Source organism: Ictalurus punctatus, unplaced genomic scaffold, assembly GCF_001660625.3.
Source record: "Ictalurus punctatus breed USDA103 unplaced genomic scaffold, Coco_2.0 Super-Scaffold_100071, whole genome shotgun sequence".
NCBI classification, from domain to species: domain Eukaryota; kingdom Metazoa; phylum Chordata; class Actinopteri; order Siluriformes; family Ictaluridae; genus Ictalurus; species Ictalurus punctatus.
Genome location: NW_026521092.1, coordinates 430,001 through 452,500, shown reverse-complemented (window position 1 = coordinate 452,500; position 22,500 = coordinate 430,001). Strand labels below are relative to the sequence as shown.

At 44.0% G+C, this 22,500-nt stretch overlaps 2 protein-coding genes across 2 annotated transcripts in view; one reads left to right on the top strand and one right to left on the bottom strand.

Moving 5' to 3' along the window:
• LOC108277801 (endothelin-converting enzyme-like 1) overlaps positions 1-22,500 on the bottom strand; it is a 46,697-nt gene that overhangs the window by 22,916 nt on the left and 1,281 nt on the right. Inside the window, exons 2-7 of the mRNA XM_017490728.3 lie at positions 14,064-14,777; positions 13,074-13,340; positions 12,845-12,913; positions 12,171-12,281; positions 10,971-11,063; positions 4,118-4,242 (exon numbers count right to left, since the gene is read on the bottom strand). Of these exons, the coding sequence (XP_017346217.1) occupies positions 4,118-4,242; positions 10,971-11,063; positions 12,171-12,281; positions 12,845-12,913; positions 13,074-13,340; positions 14,064-14,669 (1,271 nt within the window). The 5' untranslated portion in view covers positions 14,670-14,777. The remainder of the gene's footprint in view (positions 1-4,117; positions 4,243-10,970; positions 11,064-12,170; positions 12,282-12,844; positions 12,914-13,073; positions 13,341-14,063; positions 14,778-22,500) is intronic.
• LOC128630938 (uncharacterized) lies at positions 14,668-21,276 on the top strand. Its single transcript, XM_053679200.1, has 4 exons — positions 14,668-14,818; positions 18,360-19,335; positions 19,377-20,104; positions 20,145-21,276. Exons 1-4 carry the CDS (start codon positions 14,668-14,670, stop codon positions 21,245-21,247), a joined length of 2,958 nt encoding a protein of 985 aa, XP_053535175.1. The 3' UTR covers positions 21,248-21,276.

Genomic DNA, 22,500 nt, shown 5'->3' with positions numbered 1-22,500 from the left:
GAAAGTAACTCTGATCTGTCACATGTCATGAGAGCGAGAGAGAGAGCGAGAGAGAGAGAGAGAGCGAGAGAGATGCAGAGAGAGACAATGAATTTGTAGATATCTATGTTATAAAGCAGGGGTGGTGAACCAGTTCACCATGAGGAGCCTCAAAAAAAACCTAGAAGTTTTCATGTATATGAACTTTCATATCAGCCTTTCCCTGTTGTTGTTTTTGTTGTTGTTGTTTTGCATGGGCAATGTTCCATGTCACTTGATATGACGCCAGTGTGACTGTCCCTGAACGCTTGGTCATTTCTGATGTTTCCATACGTTTAGCTTGTCCGTGCGAAGTTCGGTGCCCTTGGGAAACTCCTTGCTGACATTAGCACGGCGTGAGGTGAAATGCCGCTCGAGATCCGAACCCTTAAAATGCGACAGTGGAGTCTGGCATAACAAGCAGAAGGGTTTCCCTTTCCGTTCAGCAAAAAAATACCATTCCTGCCATTCATACCAGAAAAATGTTCTGTGTTCATCTTCATATCTGCGCATAGCTGCGCGCTTCCCTGACTCAACCATTGCCATTCGATTCAGATTCGTTGAGTTTGTGCTTTGTCATGTGACCCAGTTCACGTGTACCTCACACGTGCACGTTTTTTTTTTTTTTGAAAAATTTTCAAATGAGAATTTGGCATAGTTTAAAATGTATTTTTATTGATTTAAAAAAAATATATATATATTAATTCAAACACTGAAAGCATGGATAGATAGAAGAGCTACAAATGACCAGGCAAAGAGCCGCATGTAGCTCGCGAGCCACAGCTTCGCCACCCGTGTTATTTAATGTATTATTTTATGTAATTATTATTATTATTATTATTGTTATTATCATTATTATTATTAGTAGTAGTATTTAGCTTTGGGGGCATGGTGGCGTAGTGGTTAGTGCGCTTGCTTCACACACCCAGGGTTGAAAGTTTGATTCCTGTGCTTTGGGGGTTTCCTCCAGGTACTCCGGATTCCTCCCCCAGTCCAAAGGCATGCATGGTAGGCTGATCGGCATGTATGGAAGTATAATAGTGCCAAATGTCCTCAAGGCAAAATGGCAGGTTGAATTACATAAATTGAATAAAAACATATTGCGATAACAATACTTGAATTCTTCTGCCCAGCAATTTGACACAAATTGAAAAGAACATATAATAATAATATTTCAACACATTATTTTTCAACCTCAAAAATTCAGATCTCAAACTTCAAGTCTTCACATCCGGGGTCTCACAGGAAGCGCGATGGACTGCCGATACGATTGTAACATGGGGCGACCCCTAGTGGTGGGATTGTGCAGACAAGCCACAAGACAAGATGAACCTAGCGGACTGGCACGAAGTTGGCCTGACGTTGGACCTTCGGTATTCGCAGATATGCGCAAAGTAAGGGACCGTCCCTAAAGTTACATATTGGTATACATGTTTCTAACTTCAGTAGCGTTTGAAGGGAATGACTTGGTCATCAAACCAACTGTAAAGTGTTCATTTAGGTGTCAGCTAGGTGGCAATGTATCTTACAGCAGGTTATGGTCGCTGACCTACTGGATGTCCAAGTGGTGTTCCGATAACAATGTGGGATTTATAGATAGCATGAGCCAAGGCCAGGGAGCAGACAAGCAGGTTAAACCGACCGTCCGCTGGCTGCGCCGAGTCGTCACTAGGTTCCACAATATCAAGACTGTGTCTGCTCCCCGAGCTAAACAAAACTGTAGAAACACTCAGAAAGTTTGTCTTAGTAATCTAATTCACATAAAATGAGGTCATAATGAATGCACAGCCAGCACCTTTAATCTGAAGCGAGGACTGTTAAATATTACATCTCTTACGTCTAAAGCACTTGTTGTTAATGAAACCATTACTGATCAGGGGTTGAATATAATGTGTTTAACAGAAACGTGGATTAAACCAAGAGAGTCCACAGCACTAAATGAAGCGAGTCCTCCTGGATACAGTTATATACATCAGCTGCGTCTAACTGGCAGAGGAGGAGGTGTCGCACTTATTTATAATAAGGGGGCGGCTGTGGCACGGGTGGTAGAGCGGGTCGTCCACTAATCGTAGGGTCGGCGGTTCGATTCCCTGTCCACGTGACTCCACATGTCGAAGTGTCCTTGGGCAAGACACTGAACCCCAAGTTGCTCCCGATGGCAAGTTAGCACCTTGCATGGCAGCTCTGCTACCACTGGTGTGTGAGTGTGTGTGTGGGTGAATGAGACACAGTGTAAAGTGCTTTGGATAAAAGTGCTATATAAGTGCGCCATTTACCAATTTATAATGATCATCTCACACACAAACCTAGTTATAAACTCAACTCTTTTGAAGTTCTTTAGACTAGTATAACATATGGAGCCACAAAAAATAAGTCTACTGAGTTGATTCCGCTAATATTCTAGATTTTATCTAGAGCCTGGTTGTTTCTCTAGACAAAGTGTAAATTGTTGGAGCCCTCATGTGTGTGTTACCTTCTGGTTCTCCCTTTTAGTTGTGCCGTCATAGCTAGTCTTGCCGGAGTCCCTGCTTTCACTCACGCGAAGTTCACTGTCCTTATCCATTACGGGACAATAAGCATACCTAATAATATCTGTCTCTCTCCCTCTCCCTCTCTCCGTCGAGCTACACATGACACTCCTGAGATACCAGTGATTCTGACCCCTTCTGCTCTCCGGACCTGCCTGATCCATCCTGATGACGTGCTTCTGGTTGGAGTTGTTATCTATTAGAAGTCACATGCTGCTGCTGAGGATGTCCCCACATGATGCAGCCTGAAGATCACTGAGATTATTGAGGATGGTTCCACTTAAAACCATAAAGATGGGTTTGGACCTCAATTCATACGAGCAGTTGTGCTGTGATGGCTTCAGGACTATAATTGCTATGATAGATTTAGGACTGTAATTGCCACAAACAGTTCTGCATTCACTTTTACACTGTAACGAATTTCCTGGTTAAACAACTGCACTATTTCAGCGTGTAGTATTAGCACATTTATAGAAGGGATTCAGTTATAATCGTACTATCTGGTGTTACCCAGATGAGGACGGGTTCCCTTTTGAGTCTGGTTCCTCAAGGTTTCCTCTTCATATCGTCTCAGGGGGTTTTTCCTTGCCATCGTTGCCTCTGGCTGCTCATTAGGGACAAATTCATACATTTAAAATCTATATTCTGAATTTATATATTTCTGTAAAGCTCCTTTGGGACAATGTCCGTTGTTAAAAACTCTATACAAATAAAACTGAACTGAATTGAATATTCATCTTCTGAGATATATATATATATATATATATATATATATATATATATATATATATATATATATATATATATATATATATATATATAAAATAGAGAATGAGAGAGTTACAGTTTTAGTAATTGCCATTATCATTTTACAAACTAAATCTGCAGACGGCACGAAAAAAAGGGAAATTAATTCACGTCTATGGTTTTGACAATATTTTTCTCTTTTATTTTAATTTCTTGGACAGTGTCTAGTTTATGTCACACACACACACACACACACACACACACGTGCGCACACACACACATAGTTAATCCTGACTCTGTGTTCAGTTCATTTATATATATATATAATTTTTTTTAACAAATGCACAGAGACAGATGGTATAATACTCAGTATTGAATAACTGTCAGCCAGCCAGAGTTCCCTGACACACACACACACACACACACACACACACACACACACACACACACACACACACACACCACATTAAGGTCCTCAGAGTCCAGAAGTCAGCGGTAAGACTCACATCAGTGTTCTCTCTGGGGTTTGAGTATTATCCGTGTGTGTGCGTGTGTGCGTGTGTGCATGTGTGTGTGTGTGTGTGTGTGTGTTTAAATGGGGGCGTCGTGGGTCGATACTAATCAGCTGTGCTTCAGCAGAGGGGTCACACAACAGTGGAACCACAAATGCAACCAGTCACACACACACACACACACACACAACTGAATAGAGTTCCTCCATGCACATTAGTGGATCAATATCGTACACACACAGTGATGTTTGAGTATTTATTTTAGTCTCTATCCCTTCTTTCTTTCTGTCTTTCTTTCATTTCATTCTGTACCTTTTTGACGTGGTCTTGATGATGTCAGAGACTTTCTGCATGTAGTCTGTGGCCAGGACCACGATCTCCTCTTCCTCCGAGAAATTATCGTGGAATATTCTATCCAGCAGCCGCTTCCAGTGTAACTAGAGAGAAAAGAACAACAACAAAAAAAAAGTTGGAGAAATTATCATAATGTAGCTTTTAGACTCGAAAGACATTTTCTGCCTGAATTTATAAAAAAAAACTCCAATTACTTTGGGACATATTTCAATTATGGCCGTATTGATTCATAGCTCGTTTGGGACTCGCGTCTCTGCCAAGCTTTTAAGAAGTGTAACTCGCCCTCTCGAGCATTTCCAGATCGGCTCGGCTCGGATCGATCGTGCATGACGCTGGCTGGAGTGGGGTGTGTGTGTGTGTGTGTGTGTGTGTGTGTGTGTGTGGAGTCGGTTCGGTTTGCATTTGAGTTTGAAAGTCATCTCAAAAATGTTAGAGAAATATGGATGTTGAGAGAGAACACAGCGAGCCCTCGGATACGACAAACCCTAATATTACCGCACGGTACTCATACTGTACCTCAATCCCGGGACTGAGAGACTCTTAGAGCCGCTGAATGCTGGATCCTGATTGGTCAGGGGGTGTTGATTAATTCTCTGTAACAGCAGCTCTGACGGTAGTGCAGCCGCACGTCACAGGTTTTTGTTATCGCGCTCGTTCTAATACGTTATCGTTTCTATAGCAACAGATCGTTCACAGGGACGTGCATCCACTGACACTAATTTCGTAAATATTGTTGATATAGCGATGTTCTCCTTTTGTAAGGAGGGATTTATTTAACATGTATGGAAGGAGTCTCCAGCGTCAGTGCTCTGTAACAGCTGACTAAAACGATACGTTTTCCGACAGGACAGAAGAGTTCACGCTTTGTGGTTTATTTATAGTTTATAACTTGGTTTCGCACGACATTAAGCTACAATGGATCAAATATACGACGTGTTCTTTAATAAATGAAAAAAGCAATCGCGGTTAAATTGTTGCGACATGAGGAGCACAGAACGACGCCTTGGGGAATGCTTTTCTAGGAAACAAATCCACCCGGCATGTCGCATTCCTTCATTACAGTATGTTTAGGGATGTAGCAAACATCTTGTGTTTGGTTGGTTGGAGGAAGCTGAATGCAGCATGCTGATTGGCTGATAAGGATGTCTGAAGTGATGGGCGTTTGGTGTTGTAGTGATTGTTGTGTTAGGTGTGTAGGTAAGACCGCTGTAAAGCACGTGAGGGCACGTAGTGAACTAATGAAGGAAATGATCTGCAGCTCGAGGCGTGCGGGTGTTTAGCTCATCCGAGGCAGACGCCTTCGAAACCACTGTAACACACCCCGTTCGAAATCCGGAAAAAGATGACGAAATATGTGACAAAGTTTTGTGATTAGCGAGTCATGTGTCAGAGTCATTTTTATAGGGAAGGCAGTAGGAGATCATTAACATTATTACAGGATGAGTTTCTTTACGCCCCGTCACTTTCTGCATCACTAACTCTATTATGTTCATTCAGTTAAATCCGCTGTACTTAGCTTAATAAAAAAAACAATTAAAGAGCAGACAAATTAACATGTGCATGCCCCCCCCCCTCTCTCTCTCTCTGTCATGTTCTCTCTCCATTTCTTCTCTCACTCATTAATCCCCCCCCTTCTCTGAGTCTCTGACTGTCTCTCTCTCCTTCTCTGAGTCTCTGACTGTCTCTCTCTCCTTCTCTGAGTCTCTGACTGTCTCTCTCTCTCTCTGAGTCTCTGACTGTCTCTCTCTCCTTCTCTGAGTCTCTGACTGTCTCTCTCTCCTTCTCTGAGTCTCTGACTGTCTCTCTCTCCTTCTCTGAGTCTCTGACTGTCTCTCCCTCTCTCTCTCTCTCTCCTTCTCTGAGTCTCTGACTGTCTCTCTCTCTCTCCTTCTCTGAGTCTCTGACTGTCTCTCTCTCTCTCTCTCTCTCTCCTTCTCTGAGTCTCTGACTGTCTCTCTCTCTCTCTGAGTCTCTGACTGTCTCTCTCTCCTTCTCTGAGTCTCTGACTGTCTCTCTCTCTCTCTGAGTCTCTGACTGTCTCTCTCTCCTTCTCTGAGTCTCTGACTGTCTCTCTCTCTCCTTCTCTGAGTCTCTGACTGTCTCTCTCTCCTTCTCTGAGTCTCTGACTGTCTCTCTCTCTCTCTGAGTCTCTGACTGTCTCTCTCTCCTTCTCTGAGTCTCTGACTGTCTCTCTCTCCTTCTCTGAGTCTCTGACTGTCTCTCTCTCCTTCTCTGAGTCTCTGACTGTCTCTCTCTCTCTCTCTCTCTCTCCTTCTCTGAGTCTCTGACTGTCTCTCTCTCTCTCCTTCTCTGAGTCTCTGACTGTCTCTCTCTCTCTCTCTCTCTCCTTCTCTGAGTCTCTGACTGTCTCTCTCTCTCTCTCCTTCTCTGACTCTCTCTCTCTCTCTCCTTCTCTGAGTCTCTGACTGTCTCTCTCTCTCTCTCTCCTTCTCTGAGTCTCTGACTGTCTCTCTCTCCTTCTCTGAGTCTCTGACTGTCTCTCTCTCTCTCTCTCCTTCTCTGAGTCTCTGACTGTCTCTCTCTCTCTCTCCTTCTCTGAGTCTCTGACTGTCTCTCTCTCTCTCTCTCTCCTTCTCTGAGTCTCTGACTGTCTCTCTCTCTCTCTCCTTCCCTGAGTCTCTGACTGTCTCTCTCTCTCCTTCTCTCTCTCTGTCTATGCGCATGCGCAGTAGAGGAGCGTGTGAGAGCGGTTGGCGTTTTGCCAACTTTTTTCGGCATTTACTGCAATTTTTTCTGTGTAAACATCTTGGATTAATTACTTTTTTGTGTGAACGAGTGTGAAAGTGAGCAAGTGCGTGTGCGCGTGTGTGTGTGTGTGTGTGTGTGTGTGTGTGTGTGTGTGTGTGTGTGTGTGTGTCGCGGTGGAGGAGCATGGCGGCTCCAAACACGCGGCTGTGTGAGAGTTTGACTCGCCGGCACGGTGTGAGGGTGGCGTGCAGGGCGAGTGTGGCGGAGTGTGTGTCAGCGGTAGGAGAAGTGGTGGGGCATGAGAACACTGTCTCTGCCTCCCGCATGAACAATGTGATCGTAGTGTTTGTGAATGACGTCGATAGAGCAAACAAGCTAGTCCTGAAGGGAATTGTGCTCAATAATGAACTGGCGATGGTCTCTTCCCTCAGTTCCCCATCCAAAAAGATTATACTGTCTAATGTCCCTCCTTTCATCTCCAAAGAACTGTCGAGATACGGGCGGTTGGTCTCCCCCGTAAAGAAAATCCCCCTTGGCTGTAAGTCCACACTGGTTCAACAATTGGTGTCTTTTAGGAGAATGTTTTTTATGATTCTGAAGGATGGAGCAGAAGAATTAAACCTAGTGTTTAAATTCAGTGTAGAAGGTTACAGCTACAGCATTTTTGTATCTTCGGACACAGATATGAAATGTTTTAAATGTGGTAAAATAGGGCATCTCGTCCGGGCCTGTCCTGAGGGACAGAGTGACCCCGGTGTTTCTGAGCGACCGGGGCAGGACGTAGCTGGGTCTTCTGGAGCCGTTCCCCCTGCGGCTGCAGCTCAGCCCGCTGCTGAAAGCCCCGGAGTTGCTGCTGCACCAGAGCCCAGTGAGAGCGAACCCCAATCCCAGCCTGCAGCCCAGGAACCCACGAGGGCTGCACCAACCCTAAAGTTGTATGAGTTACTAAAGCAGAAGCGTATTGATGTAGCGATGTTGCAAGAAACACATAGTAATGTCAACAATGCTACTAACTGGATGAAGGAGTGGGGGTGCGCTGGCAATTTTAAGTCACACTACATCGATTAGTGGTGGGGTTGCCCTACTGTTTGCTCGAAATTTTATTCCCAGTTCTTATACAGTAGTTGAGGTTTTAAATGGGAGGCTTTTAAAAGTAAGAGCTATCTATGAGAATGAGAGCTTTGTTTTTATTTGTGTGTATGCTCCCACCAGTGCAGTGGAGAGGATGAGCTTCTTAAATAAACTAGACAATGTCACTGCCGATATTTTAATTTTGGGTGGGGATTTTAACTGCACAACAGATCACTTGGACAGGAATCATACAGAACCTCACATGGCCTCCCGTAAACGCCTGTGGGAGACGATGGAGGCTCACGAACTAAACGACGTATGGAGAACTTGAAATAAAAAACGCAGACAGTACACGTGGGTCCACTCTATAGATAACAACCTCTCCCTGGCGAGACTGGATCGCTTTTATGGTTTTAAACATCAGCTGACACTTTTTACTAAATGTTTTATTGTTCCAGTAGGCCTCTCTGATCACAGCATGGTGCAGTGTATCATCAGTAAAAAAATATATATATAAAACCAAAGAGTGCTTACTGGCATTTTAACACTGCACTTTTAGAGGATACTAGTCTTAGAGAATCTTTTATTTATTTCTGGAATGTTTTAAAATCGGAGAAGGTGGCTTTTAGTTCTGTACAATAGTGGCGGGATGTGGCTAAAGCTCAAATTAAAGCATTCTGTCAACAGTACACTCTTAATGTCACGAGAGACACTGTCAGATCTCTGAGAGCCCTGGAGACTGGAATAGTGGAACTCCAGTGTTTGGAGACCACAGGAGATCGAGGGCAGGTTGAAGCCCTCAAAAGTAAAAAAGCTACAATGAATGACCTGTTGGGCATCACAGCACAGGGGGCGCTGGTCCGCTCACGCTTTAAAAGCATGAATGAGATGGATGCTCCTTCTACGTTCTTTTTTGGTCTAGAGCAGAAGATTGGAGAGAAAAGATTCATACATGTTGTGCGAACAGAATCAGGAGATCTTCTGTCAGATCCCGCTGAAATTCGCAAGCAGACAGTTAGCTTCTACTCGAAGCTGTACAACGGCGAGTGGTCAGGGGCACAGACAGTGGAAGAGAGCTTCCTTAAAGACCTGCCAAAACTCTCAGAGCATGTGGCCAGAGATATGAACGTACAGCTAACACTAGCAGAGCTCTATGAGGTTCTCCAAGGGATGGAGAACGGAAGGGCACCAGGCATAGACGGTCTCCCTGTAGAGTTCTACAAAGCCTTCTGGGCAGTTGTAGGGCAGGATGTGCTAGAAGTGTTGGGAGACAGTGTGAAGGGAGGTGAGCTCCCATTGAGCTGCAGGAGAGTTGTCCTGACCCTCCTGCCAAAAAAAGGGAGACCTGACGCACTTGAAGAACTGGCGCCTGGTCTCACTGTCGTGCACTGACTACAAACTGCTCTCAAAAGCGCTAGCTTCAAGACTGACTAAGGTAATGGAGCAAATCACTGACCAGACGTACTGTGTGCCTGGCAGGTCTATATTTGATAACATACATTTAATTCGTGACATTTTGGACGTCTCCAGGCTATTGGGCTTAAAGAATGGTCTTATTTTTCTAGACCAGGAAAAGGCTTTTGACCGGGTTGAACATGAATACTTGTGGAAGGTGCTGGAAACCTTTGATTTCAACCCAGGTTTCATAGCCATGATCAAGACCTTGTACAGTGAAATTGAGAGTGTACTGGAGGTTAATGGTGGTTTGTGTGCCCCTTTTAGAGTCTACAGAGGTATTAGACAAGGCTGTTCTCCGTCAAGCATGCTGTATACTCTAGCATTTGAACCTCTTTTATGTAAACTGAGAAATCAACTTTCTGGTTTTAAAATATCTCACTCCAGCGCTTCTCTCTGTCTCTCAGCATATGCAGATGACCTGGTTGTAACGCTGGGAGCACAGACTGATGTGTGTATTTTAATTGATGTTTTAAAAGATCCACGTACCCGACAGAACTGAAACATTTAGACTCTAGTTCATCCAGAGACTCTTCACTGGACCCAGGAGTTTGGTATGGAGAGCAGCAGTCTATAGGCTGTAAGAACACTAGACTTTGCTGGATTACCAGTTTTTTTATCATGGGCTTTTTAAAATATGGAACCTTTTTAAAAAAACAAATCAAGGGGTGCAGAACACCACACTGGCTGCTGGAGGAACCCCTGGTTCATGGTGGGCGATTGGACATCTCTGGTGTGACCACTCCTTCATTATCTAGGGTTCTGGTCTCCTCAGGGATTGTGACAATCCGGCAGCTGGTGAACATCACAGGAACGGACCTGTCACGGACAGAGGACTTAGCAGCACGCCTGGGACTATGGTCCTTACGTGTTGTGAATAAGCTCCTACATTGCTGGAGGTCCACCCTAACGTCAGAGGAGCGTGCTCAGCTGATGGACAACAAAACAAGCGAGACTGTGCCTACAGAGGAAGAACCTTTTCCCCAGCTGGGCATCGCTCCAGACCTAGACGGGTGTGGGGGCCCCCTCCTGGAGTTCAGAGGTGACATGAACATCGAGACAGTGTCCGGTAAGCTTCTGTACAAAGCCTGCGTGAAAGTTTTAAATAAGATTAAACTGAATGGGAGAGTGGACACCCCATGGCGAAGTGTACTGGGTTTTAATGATGATATTAAACCAGAGTGGACGGCACTATACAAACCACCGTTAACCAAAAAAATTGCTGACCTCCAATGGAGGATTTTACATGGAATTATTTTATCTCCATTTTAAACCCTGAGGTCACACAGGAATGTCCATTTTGTTCACAGAGAGGAACAATAGGAGGACACGTTGGATATGTGGTTAGCACATTTGCCTCGCACCTACAGGGTTGGGGGTTCAGATCCCGTGTTGGCCCTGTGTTCTCCCCGTGCTGCGGGGGTTTCCTCCGGGTACTCCGGTTTCCTCCCCCAGTCCAATGACATGCATTGTAGGCTGACTGGCTTTTCCAAATTGTCTGTCTTGGTCTTGGTCTCTCTAGCTCAGAAAGCTCTTGAACTTGAGAGGTTGTGTGTGTGTGTGTGTGTGTACTCACACCAGGAGCCATGCGTTGGAGCTGTTTCAGCGTGATGCGGTTGTACATGCTGCTGATATCTTTTCTCTGATCTTCGAATTCGGACACAGTGATCTAGAAAGAGATAAACCAGCACACTGAGATAAAAGCCGCACCGTCATTTTCCTCATTCCGACCAATACTCTGACAGTCTTGGCCAAGCCATTCGCAGCAGTTCCAAGAAGGAGAACAGTCAGATTATCTGAGAATTAGGTTTACCTGTGGAGGTTAACTTCCTGACACTTTAATGAACCGTTAGATTTGTTAGTGTAGGAGGAAAAACTCCACTCCTCTCCTAAAACCAACAGCGGGTTAAATGCATTAGTTTTTACCCAAATATCGACTCTAATTTATAAGGTTAATGTAACTGATTTCAAAAAACAAACTTTTAATTGAAATGTTGGAAAAGTAATTTCCCTCTCAGCGTTTGATTATGAATACAGACCCGACCTTATCAAAGATTTTCACTCGAAAATGACGTAATAATGGCCTTCAGGGAAGTGATGTATAAAGTCATATTTTGTAATTCTGTTTCCTGAACTTGTATATTCACATGAAATCACAACCTCCTTCAGCATGAAATTTGAAATATGCTTTAAAATGATACCAAATATGCCACAGGAATATATACTGATATCAATACAAATGATCAGACTTAACTCGTCACTCTGACCCAATAAAAAATAATCTTGTACATTAGCTGTATGATGATTCTAGACCCATATAATACTTACCCCAAAACAGCCCTGCAGCAATAACAGCCCCGCCTCCAAACTAGCCCCGCCCCAAAACAGCCCTGCTGCAAAAATTGACAGCCTGCCTGAAAATAGTCCCAAAATAGCCCTGCCACAAAAATAGACCTGCCCCAAAATAGCCCCGCCTCCAAAATATTCCCACACCAAAACAGCCCCACCTCCAAAATATTCCCACTCCAAAATATTCCCACCCCAAAACGGCCCCAACTCCAAAATATTCCCTCCCCGAAACAGCCTTCCTCCAAACAAGACAACCCCAGCCCAAATCAGCCCGGCCCCTGTAACAACCTTGCCCCAATAAAAGCCCCACAAAAACAGCTTCACTCCGAATTCAACATAAACATAGCTCCCTCAGACACAACCCCACACCGAAAACAACCCCATCCCAAAACCAAGTTTTTGTCAGAAACCACCCTGATGTACTTACGTTAGCCAGTCTCATCTCCAGGTCCAGGATCTCACGGGACTTCACCGTGGCATTATGGGCTCCCAGCATGCTCAGCAGCCGCTCCATTAGCGCCTTGTAGGCTGCCAGGATCTGACATCATGACCACAGGGGAACAGTGTGTATATGACACCATCACTCGCACGTGATTACTAACGTTAAAATAATATTACACTGACGCTGATTACTGTAAACCATCAGCTGTGACTCAGTTACACATGACCTCAGCCGTATGAGGGTGCAGGTGTGACATCGTTAACTCATTAGCTGGTGCCCTAGACACACATCTGACACGATCGATGTGCTGTATGAGCTCACAGCAGGGAAAAAAGGAAAGTGACAGATGACTATGAGAAATGGAGAGATGAAATAAAGAATGAGCGAGCACACAGAGGACAAAATAAAGCATGACTGAAAATGAGGTAGAGTTGATGTTACATATAGTAGTAGACCATACATCTAAGAAACAAGAAATGCTAGATTAGCCAATGTGCTAGCTGCTACAAAATGTCTGCCATATTGGAAAGGTCCAGATTTAGTGACAAGCCTGGGTGCCTGGAGAGATGCATCTCTATGGTCATAAAAGCTTTTGTTTGCTTATAGATGTGAGTTATTTTTCTCACACACACAATACACACACACTTCTACAGGTGTACCTTCACACTGTCCTCATCCTGGCCCAGGTACAGAGTCCTCTCAGGCAACGTCAGACCCTCCTGATCAATCTAAACACACACACACACACACACACACACACACACACACACACACACACACACACACACACACACAATTTGAGGTTATTTGCGTATGAGTTATGTGAGTATTTGCATACATACAGTAGTAAGTATCAGAACAGTCTAACACACACACACACTCACTCACTCTTATGGCGTTGCGAGATGAGTTTTTATCATCCACGTTAACAGTGAGTGAGAAGAAGACGGCTGTGCTGTACACCCCCTGGGTCCTATAGAGCATCTCGTTAAAGTCAGGTCTCGTCTGGACTGAGCCGCTTTCCCAACCCGCCCCTCCGGGCGGAGCTACAGCCAAGTCCCACCCACCACAGCTGTCAATCACTTCCATCATGGGCTCGGCTCCAAGCCGGTCGATTTCCTGGATGTTGACGCAGGAACGATAAAACTCCTTCACCTGGGTCAAAGCAAGAAGAAAGAAAGGCCATCAGATTATCGTCATTACAAGACAACAAATAATTGACCATATGTCTGAAATAGGAAAAGTTACAGAGAAACGTAAACTCCTCTGTGGGGAAGATGTCGGAAAACTTAAGACTACAGCTGAGTGTTACGAAGCGCGGACACTGGAGACTCCTTCCATAAAAGTTACCCAAACGTCTCCTTACAGAAAACGTCACCATATTAAGGATTTCCACGTTTTCTAAATGTTCTGAATCTACAGATTCTGTGCGTGCACAGGTCAACTATCAAAAGCTCTAAGGACTCCAAGAAATAAATCTGATGGTACAAATTTAGATAACATTCATAACATTTAAACATGTTTATAAACTGTATCATGACCCCCTTATGTGGAGATTTTGTGAAGCAGGAAGAGCCCCATGGCTGCTTTGATGTTTGTAGGTAATAAGGTAGCATTTTCAATGCAGCGTTACCATTTGAATGAAATAATGTCAGTAGAAAAAACGTCATGGCCTAATTTCTTATACGTATTATAATATATTTAGATCGGTTACAATTTGATATGAGGGTTTCTCACGCGGCTAAAAAATGATTCGTCTCAGGTTGAATATGCTATTCCTGAATAATACATGTAGCAGGTTTTGATAAACAATGAAATAAAACACTTGTTGATACTGAGCTCGAGAGTGTGTGTGTGTGTGTGTGTGTGTCTGGGGACCTTTCTCTCAGCACTATCAGGTCCCTTCCTCATGACCGGTTCCTCCAGCAGGCGCTGTAGCTTCTCTTGGTTCTGCTCTCCGATGGCTGTGATGACGCCGTAGCTGAGTTTGTCCTCGGGAATGGCGTGTCGTCGGAGCCAGCCGCCGCATGCGAAGCTGTAGAAGTCATGACACGGCGCCACGCTGGCGTCTACGTTGGCCTGGACGAAGCGAGCAGCCCTCAGGAGCGAGCGCCGCACCGACCCGCACTCCCGCTCGCACTGAGTGTCCTGAGCGTCCAGCCAGACTAACTTCAGTGCCAGCATGCAGCCCAGGATCACGCACACACCACCGGCAAACACCAGTGCAGAAAGCAGGCAGATCTCACGCCGACTCCACCTCTCAGTACTGGAGGACTTACTCCCACCAGCCCCACCTGCTGCCCCGCCCCGGGCCCGCCCACTACGTTCCAGAGACCCGCCCAGTGTCAAGCTCATGCCATTGCTGCTGTACCGGCTGCCGTACTTCACTTCCTGGAAGTCGTCATAGTGCGCCGTGAGCGAGTAGGTCTTCTCCAGCGAGACCGGGGAATGCGGCTTGGATTTGTTGGGGAATGTGTGGAACATGTTGGTTCACACTGAGGGCATGACCTTTGACTCTTGTCCTTTGATCTACAGTAGGTCAGCTGTGAGAGAGGAAGTTCTTTCCCGCTCTCCTGTAGCTTTTCACCAGTCCTGCGTAGAAGTGAAGACAGAAGCAGAGGACATTAAGCAGCGTAAGAGATGGATGATACAAGGTTGAATCCATGATTAAAATGCCCGAGGATGACAGAACACGCCTCTTTCCTTGTCAGGCCCATTTTTCCCCCATCACTCCTTTCATTTTTTTTGTTCTATTGCTCTATCCTAAAGTTGTTTGGATTGATTTCTAACACTCGTCTGTCAGAGGCGTGCAGCCCTGTAACTCCAGCAAGCCAATCGATCAGAAAGTGGGAGAGAGAAAGATTGGAAGAAATAGAGCGCACTTATTTATTCATGCTTTCAGCAAAAGTCAACGTTTTGCAGAGGTGGTCTCGGTAAATTACAGAGCAACAGGAAATCCTCAGGATATCTTTACCCATGAGCAAAAAGAAAGTCTGGCTTCTCACTGTCATACAGAAAATGGACAGAAGAACAAAAGTGCTGGATGAGATGAAGAATTGAATGGTTTAGGTTGAACCTGACTTAAGGCAGATTTCCATTCTGTGCTTTGTCACGATAACGAGAGCGGAAAAAATCTCAAATTATGAAAGAATTCCATCCATCCATCTTCTATATCCTTTTCAGGGTCACGGGGAAACCGGAGCCTATCCCAGGGAGCATCCATATCCCTGGACAGGGTGCCAATCCATCACAGGGCACAATCACACACCCATTCATACACTACGGACACTTTGGACACACCAATCAGACTACCATGCATGTGTTTGGACTGGGGGAGGAAACCGGAGTACCCGGAGGAATCCCCCGCAGCACGGGGAGAACTCGCAAACTCCACACACACAGAATCACGGTGGGAATCGAACCCCCGACCCTGGAGGTGTGAGGCGAACGTGCTAACCACTACACCACCGTGCGCTGAAAGAATCCCATGCGAGTTAAAATCGCGGCTCTAAGGCAGTTTAACATGATGTGCTCACCAAGAGTCGACCTCACTGCCAGCAAAGATGATCGGCAAACATGTTCAGGAGGTTTCCGATATTTCGGATCAGAATCTCGGGTTGTGAACGTTGTTACGATGCACGTGGAAAAAGTCACCAATAGGAGCAATGTCACATCACAGCACACTTGTGCCAGAATCCATTATACAATCTGACTTGCAGCGTATGTGAACAACTGCTATAATAGAGTCTGCTACAGAATTTCACTTCATCTCATACGACGTGACACTCAGTAAACTAGCAGCAGTCCGTACAGGGTTTTTTTCTGATTGTTGCCGGAAAAAAATTTCTCGATTCTGCTGCGGGTTTTTGTTTTTTTAAATTTGCGATGCGATTTGTTGATTTTGTTTGTGCTTGGATTTTGTTGCGGGAATTTCGTGGTGATTTCCGTTGATGAACAAGACCTTTTCTCTGTACTCATGTTCAACGCCCGTGATTCGAAGAAGGCATCCATTCTCCACGTATGTGTGTGAAACACAGCTACGATTTCAGCCACAAGCCACATTTAAACAGACATTTTTCTCAACTCTATGCAAATTAGTTATGACGCTGTGAATTTGTCATATACGAGCTTGTGTTAAATGTGCATAGAGATATTAGGAAGGAAAATAAAGCTTGGAAGGATGTAGCAGAGATCGTTGATGTCTCTGGTGAGGGTACGGTATGTAGAGTTCACGCTTTGCTAGTCTAATCTGAGAATGAAGCTGGCTACAAAGCGAAGCTCCTAAATCCCACTGATTATCACACTGATTAGTGCGTTACTTAATCTGTGTTTAATTGGCTAGTTTCAGAAGATGTATATATAGCTACTACTGTGTCTCATTGGAACAAAACAAACAAAAAAAATGGATTAGCCACGCCCACAAGAGACTTACTACCGTGAATGTAAGGTTAGATCATGGTTCTTATACCATTAAGCAGCTTTTACAAACAAAATCTCAATACTAAGTGGACAGATTTTAAGAGCTCAGACGTCTAAATTAAATAAAAAACAGAACAAAAAAACTCGTCCTTCTCCTGTGTATTATTCCATCATCGTTCAGGTTAGTATATTTCACATGTCTTGACTTTAAGAAGTCTTAGATTTTTCACTCCTGCAGTTTTTTGAGGGTTTTTTTTTTTTTTTTTGCAGGGAAGAGGAAATAGGGTGCACTTATTTATTCATGCTTCCAGCGAAAGTTCATTTTGGTAAATCACAGAGCAACAGGAGATCCGTGAGCAAGAAGAAAGAGAATGAAAAAACGGAGGATGAAAAAACATCTGGGATTTTTCTTTCGTCTCAGTACGTGGACGGTGCGGATCGGTTACTCTGGTTAATTTATCGTTTGGAGTTAACTGTGGGTTCTCTTTTTTTTTCGCTTCGTATTTGTTACTGTATTTTCTTTCTTTCCAGGTCCCATGTTGTCTTGTTCTCTGTATTCCTTGAATTCTAGATTGTTAATTGGTAAATAAGAATTTGGCTGTGGTGACCATGTGACCTGATTCTCAGAGCCCTGTTATAATGCTTGGAGAAAAAAAGGCTCAAATGAATAGGATTTCAGTTTTTCGTCCTATCGCACTAAAAGAGTCTGACTTCTTATTTATAGCCTCAACTATAACCATACCTCGTGCGTGCGTTCGTTCAGAACATTTTCATGAGAATTGCTTGGAAAACAACGATTCTTCGAAGAAAATCTGTCCTGTGGTGTATCAAAGCTCCTGATGGAAAGCAGACAGTGGGTGGAGTTACAAGGATTTGAAGGAGTCAAGGAGACTGATGGGTTGCAACACACACACACACACACACACACACACACACACACACACACGAGCATTTCTTTCCCAGACTGTGGAAAGTTCTCAGCAGATATGTGTATGTTCTCATGCCAAACCAAAGTGGGAAAGTAGATGGGAGAGTGAACATAAATCTTTAGAACAAAAAGGGAACAAACTCCCGTGTGTGTGTGTGTGTGTGTGTGTGTGTGTGTGTGTGTGTGTGTGTGTGTGTGTGTGTGTGTGTGTGTGTGTGTGTGTGTGTGTGTGGTTACGGGACAATTTATGAAAATGGATCCTTACGTGCTCTGGAGCAGAACTCTGATGTCTTTACCAGGCCCTCCTAGTTTCAATACACCTCATTGTGTTTGTCTGTGTGTGTGTGTGTGTGTGTGTGTGTGTGTGTGTGTGTGTGTGTGTGTGTGCGTGTGTGTAAGAAAGGAAACAAAGGTTTTTAAGCTGAAAATCAGAAAGATGTGTTGACAGATGGAACTTGTGTGTGTGTGTGTGTTTGTGTGTGTGTGTGTGTGTGTGTGTGTGTTACATTAATACGGCATGTCATCCCCCATTTTCCTTATAAAGGAGTCACTGTAGAGAAGAATTAATCAGATGACACACACACACACACACACACCTGAGGTAACTTGAATGAGAGGGACTGTTCTTTGGAATATGCCACTTCTTATTCACTTGATCATTCATCATCATCATTACACACACACACACACACACACACACACACACACACACACACACACACACAAATCCACACACATATTCACAGAGATACACACACGAATGCTAACACAACATTAAAAAACCTCCAGTTAATGCCATTTATACAATAAATCACATTCACACACAGCCTCATCAGTCTCCTCTACAGCCTCATCTACAGCTTCATATACAACCTCACCTACAACCTCATCTACAGCCTCCTCTACAGCCTCATATACAACCTCACCCACAACCTCATCTACAGCTTCATATACAACCTCACCTACAACCTCATCTACAGCCTCCTCTACAGCCTCATATACAGCTTCATATACAACCTCACCTACAACCTCATCTACAGCCACCTCTACAGCCTCATCTACAGCTTCATATACAACCTCACCTACAACCTCATCTACAGCCTCCTCTACAGCCTCATCTACAGCTTCATATACAACCTCACCTACAACCTCATCTACAGCCTCCTCTACAGCCTCATCTACAGCTTCATATACAACCTCACCCACAACCTCATCTACAGCTTCATATACAACCTCACCTACAACCTCATCTACAGCTTCATATACAACCTCACCTACAACCTCATCTACAGCTTCATATACAACCTCACCTACAACCTCATCTACAGCTTCATATACAACCTCACCTACAACCTCATCTACAGCTTCATATACAACCTCACCTACAACCTCATCTACAGCCTCCTCTACAGCCTCATCTACAGCTTCATATAGAACCTCACCTACAACCTCATCTACAGCCTCCTCTACAGCCTCATCTACAGCTTCATATACAACCTCACCTACAACCTCATCTACAGCCTCCTCTACAGCCTCATATACAGCTTCATATACAACCTCACCTACAACCTCATCTACAGTCTCCTCTACAGCCTCATCTACAGCTTCATATACAACCTCACCCACAACCTCATCTACAGCTTCATATACAACCTCACCTACAACCTCATCTACAGCCTCCTCTACAGCCTCATATACAGCTTCATATACAACCTCACCTACAACCCCATCTACAGCCTCATCTACAGCCTCATCTACAGCTTCATATGCAACCTCATCTACAGCCTCATCTACAGCCTCATCTACAGCTTCATATGCAACCTCACCTACAACCTCATCTACAGCCTCCTCTACAGCCTCATATACAGCTTCATATACAACCTCACCTACAGCCTCATCTACAGCTTCATATACAACCTCACCTACAACCTCACCTACAGCCTCCTCTACAGCCTCATATACAACCTCATCTACAGTCTCCTCTACCGGCTCATCTACAGCTTCATATACAACCTCACCCACAACCTCATCTACAGCCTCATCTACAGCTTCATATACAACCTCACCCACAACCTCATCTACAGCCTCATCTACAGCTTCATATGCAACCTCATCTACAGCCTCATCTACAGCTTCATATGCCACCTCACCTACAACCTCATCTACAGTCTCCTCTACAGGCTCATCTACAGCTTCATATACAACCTCACCTACAACCTCATCTACAGCTTCATATACAACCTCCTCTACAGCCTCCTCTACAGCCTCCTCTACAGCCTCATATACAACCTCATCTACAGCTTCATATACAACCTCACCTACAACCTCATCTACAGCTTCATCTACAGCTTCATATGCAACCTCACCTACAACCTCATCTACAGTCTCCTCTACAGCTTCATCTACAGCTTCATATGCAACCTCACCTACAACCTCATCTACAGTCTCCTCTACAGCTTCATCTACAGCTTCATATACAACCTCACCTACAACCTCATCTACAGCTTCATATACAACCTCACCTACAGCCTCCTCTACAGCCTCCTCTACAGCCTCATCTACAGCTTCATATGCAACCTCACCTACAACCTCATCTACAGCCTCATCTACAGCTTCATATACAACCTCACCTACAACCTCATCTACAGCCTCATCTACAGTTTCATATGCAACCTCACCTACAACCTCATCTACAGTCTCCTCTACAGGCTCATCTACAGCTTCATATACAACCTCACCTACAACCTCATCTACAGCCTCATCTACAGCTTCATATACAACCTCACCTACAACCTCATCTACAGCCTCATCTACAGTTTCATATGCAACCTCACCTACAACCTCATCTACAGTCTCCTCTACAGGCTCATCTACAGCTTCATATACAACCTCACCCACAACCTCATCTACAGCCTCATCTACAGCTTCATATACAACCTCACCCACAACCTCATCTACAGGTTCATATACAACCTCATCTACAGCTTCATCTACAGCCTCATCTACATTATCTACAGCCTCATCTATGTTACCTACATCCTCACCTACAACCTCACCTACAACCTCATCTACAGCTTCATATACAACCTCACCTACAACCTCATCTACAGCCTCCTCTACAGCTTCATCTACAGCTTCATATGCAACCTCATCTACAATTTCATATACAACCTCACCTACAACCTCATCTACAACCTCATCTACAGCTTCATATGCAACCTCACCTACAACCTCATCTACAGTCTCCTCTACAGGCTCATCTACAGCTTCATATACAACCTCACCTACAACCTCATCTACAGCTTCATATACAACCTCACCCACAACCTCATCTACAGCCTCATCTACAGCTTCATATACAACCTCACCCACAACCTCATCTACAGGTTCATATACAACCTCATCTACAGCTTCATCTACAGCCTCATCTACAGCCTCATCTACAGCCTCATCTACAGCTTCATATACAACCTCACCCACAACCTCATCTACAGCTTCATATACAGCTTCATATACAACCTCACCTACAACCTCATCTACAGGTTCATATACAACCTCATTTACAGCTTCATCTACAGCCTCATCTACATTATCTACAGCCTCATCTATGTTACCTACATCCTCACCTACATCCTCACCTACAACCTCACCTACAGTGTCACCTACATTGTCATCTACAGCGTCTTCTACAACCTCATCACAGCCTCAACTATAGGCACAATTTACAACATCCTCCACCTTCAGTTGCCACTGATCTTCCATCAGTGCATATTTGTCTACAAATGTATGTAATCGCTAAGCAGAAAGAGCTTGTTCAGTGTTGATCTTTAACTATTAGATATTATTTTATTAAGCAATTTGTAATCTGGTAATTTGTAATTAAATACAGACACACACAGTGCTTTTCTCTGAGGGAATAGATGTAAAGTTGTACACAGAGAGTGAGAGGCTAATGGATTAGATCTCTTCATCTGATGAATGACCATTTACTAAAGCATGACAGGAGGGTGTACACACACACACACACACACACACACACACACACACACACACACACACAGAATATAAAAAGCCACTTAGCCACATTTATAAGCTTTTCAGTCCTCTCAGAATCTTTTCCAAATGTACACTCACACACACTAACACACACACACGCACTAAACTAAACCAAAACATACACTAACTCAACCCTGAATCCCTAAAATTGGAACCTTTGTTTCTTTCAGTTCCAGTCTGAGTATACACCGTCAAATGTCGTAAGTAGCCTTTTCATGATGGGTTGCGTCTTTGCCAGATCCATCAGGGTTTGATTCTTAAACACCATTAACACACACACACACACACACACACACACACACACAAACACAGTCATAATGAAGAAAACACACACACACACACACACACACACATATCGTCTTGTAGATGCGTAATGTAAACTGGGCGTGTGCTAGTATTAAATATTCAAATGACGATAACTGCCCAGGCTTTTATCACAGTTTAGGACATTATCGCAGTATAGCAACACAAGTGTAATGAAACGTCCTCGTTATCCAAAACATTGTGTGAGTGTTATTCCACGACACCAATCTTAACAGAAATGTATTACCAGTAAAGAATAATTTCGTTAAATAAGAAGAACACAATAAGAAAAATACACAATGTGATGTCACCTCCACAAACCACAATTTAAACTGTTCACGATAACAGTATTATGTGTCGAATATCACGGTATATTGTAGAACTCACACTTTAACACTTTTAACAGGAGTCAGAAACGCAGAAGACTTCAGATAAAAACAAAGTAAAATCTTCTCTGGTTAGCATGCCTTTTTTTTCTTTTTTTTGAAAAAAACCCATATTGATGAGGGCTTACAGTGAGGACAATAATAAATGAAAACTGACAAAATTACAGATGAAGGGAGAATGTGATTTTTATTTTTCTAAAAAAAACATCTTTCCACAGTGTTT

Coding starts and splice junctions, on each gene's coding strand:
- LOC128630938 (XM_053679200.1), top strand. CDS start 14,668: ATGTTGGTTCACACTGAGGGCATGACCTTTGACTCTTGTCCTTTGATC. Junction 19,336..19,376: donor GCCTCATCTACAGCCTCATC/TACAGCTTCATA, acceptor CCTCATCTACAG/CCTCCTCTACAGCCTCATAT. Junction 20,105..20,144: donor CCTCATCTACAGCTTCATAT/GCAACCTCACCT, acceptor CCTCATCTACAG/CTTCATATACAACCTCACCT.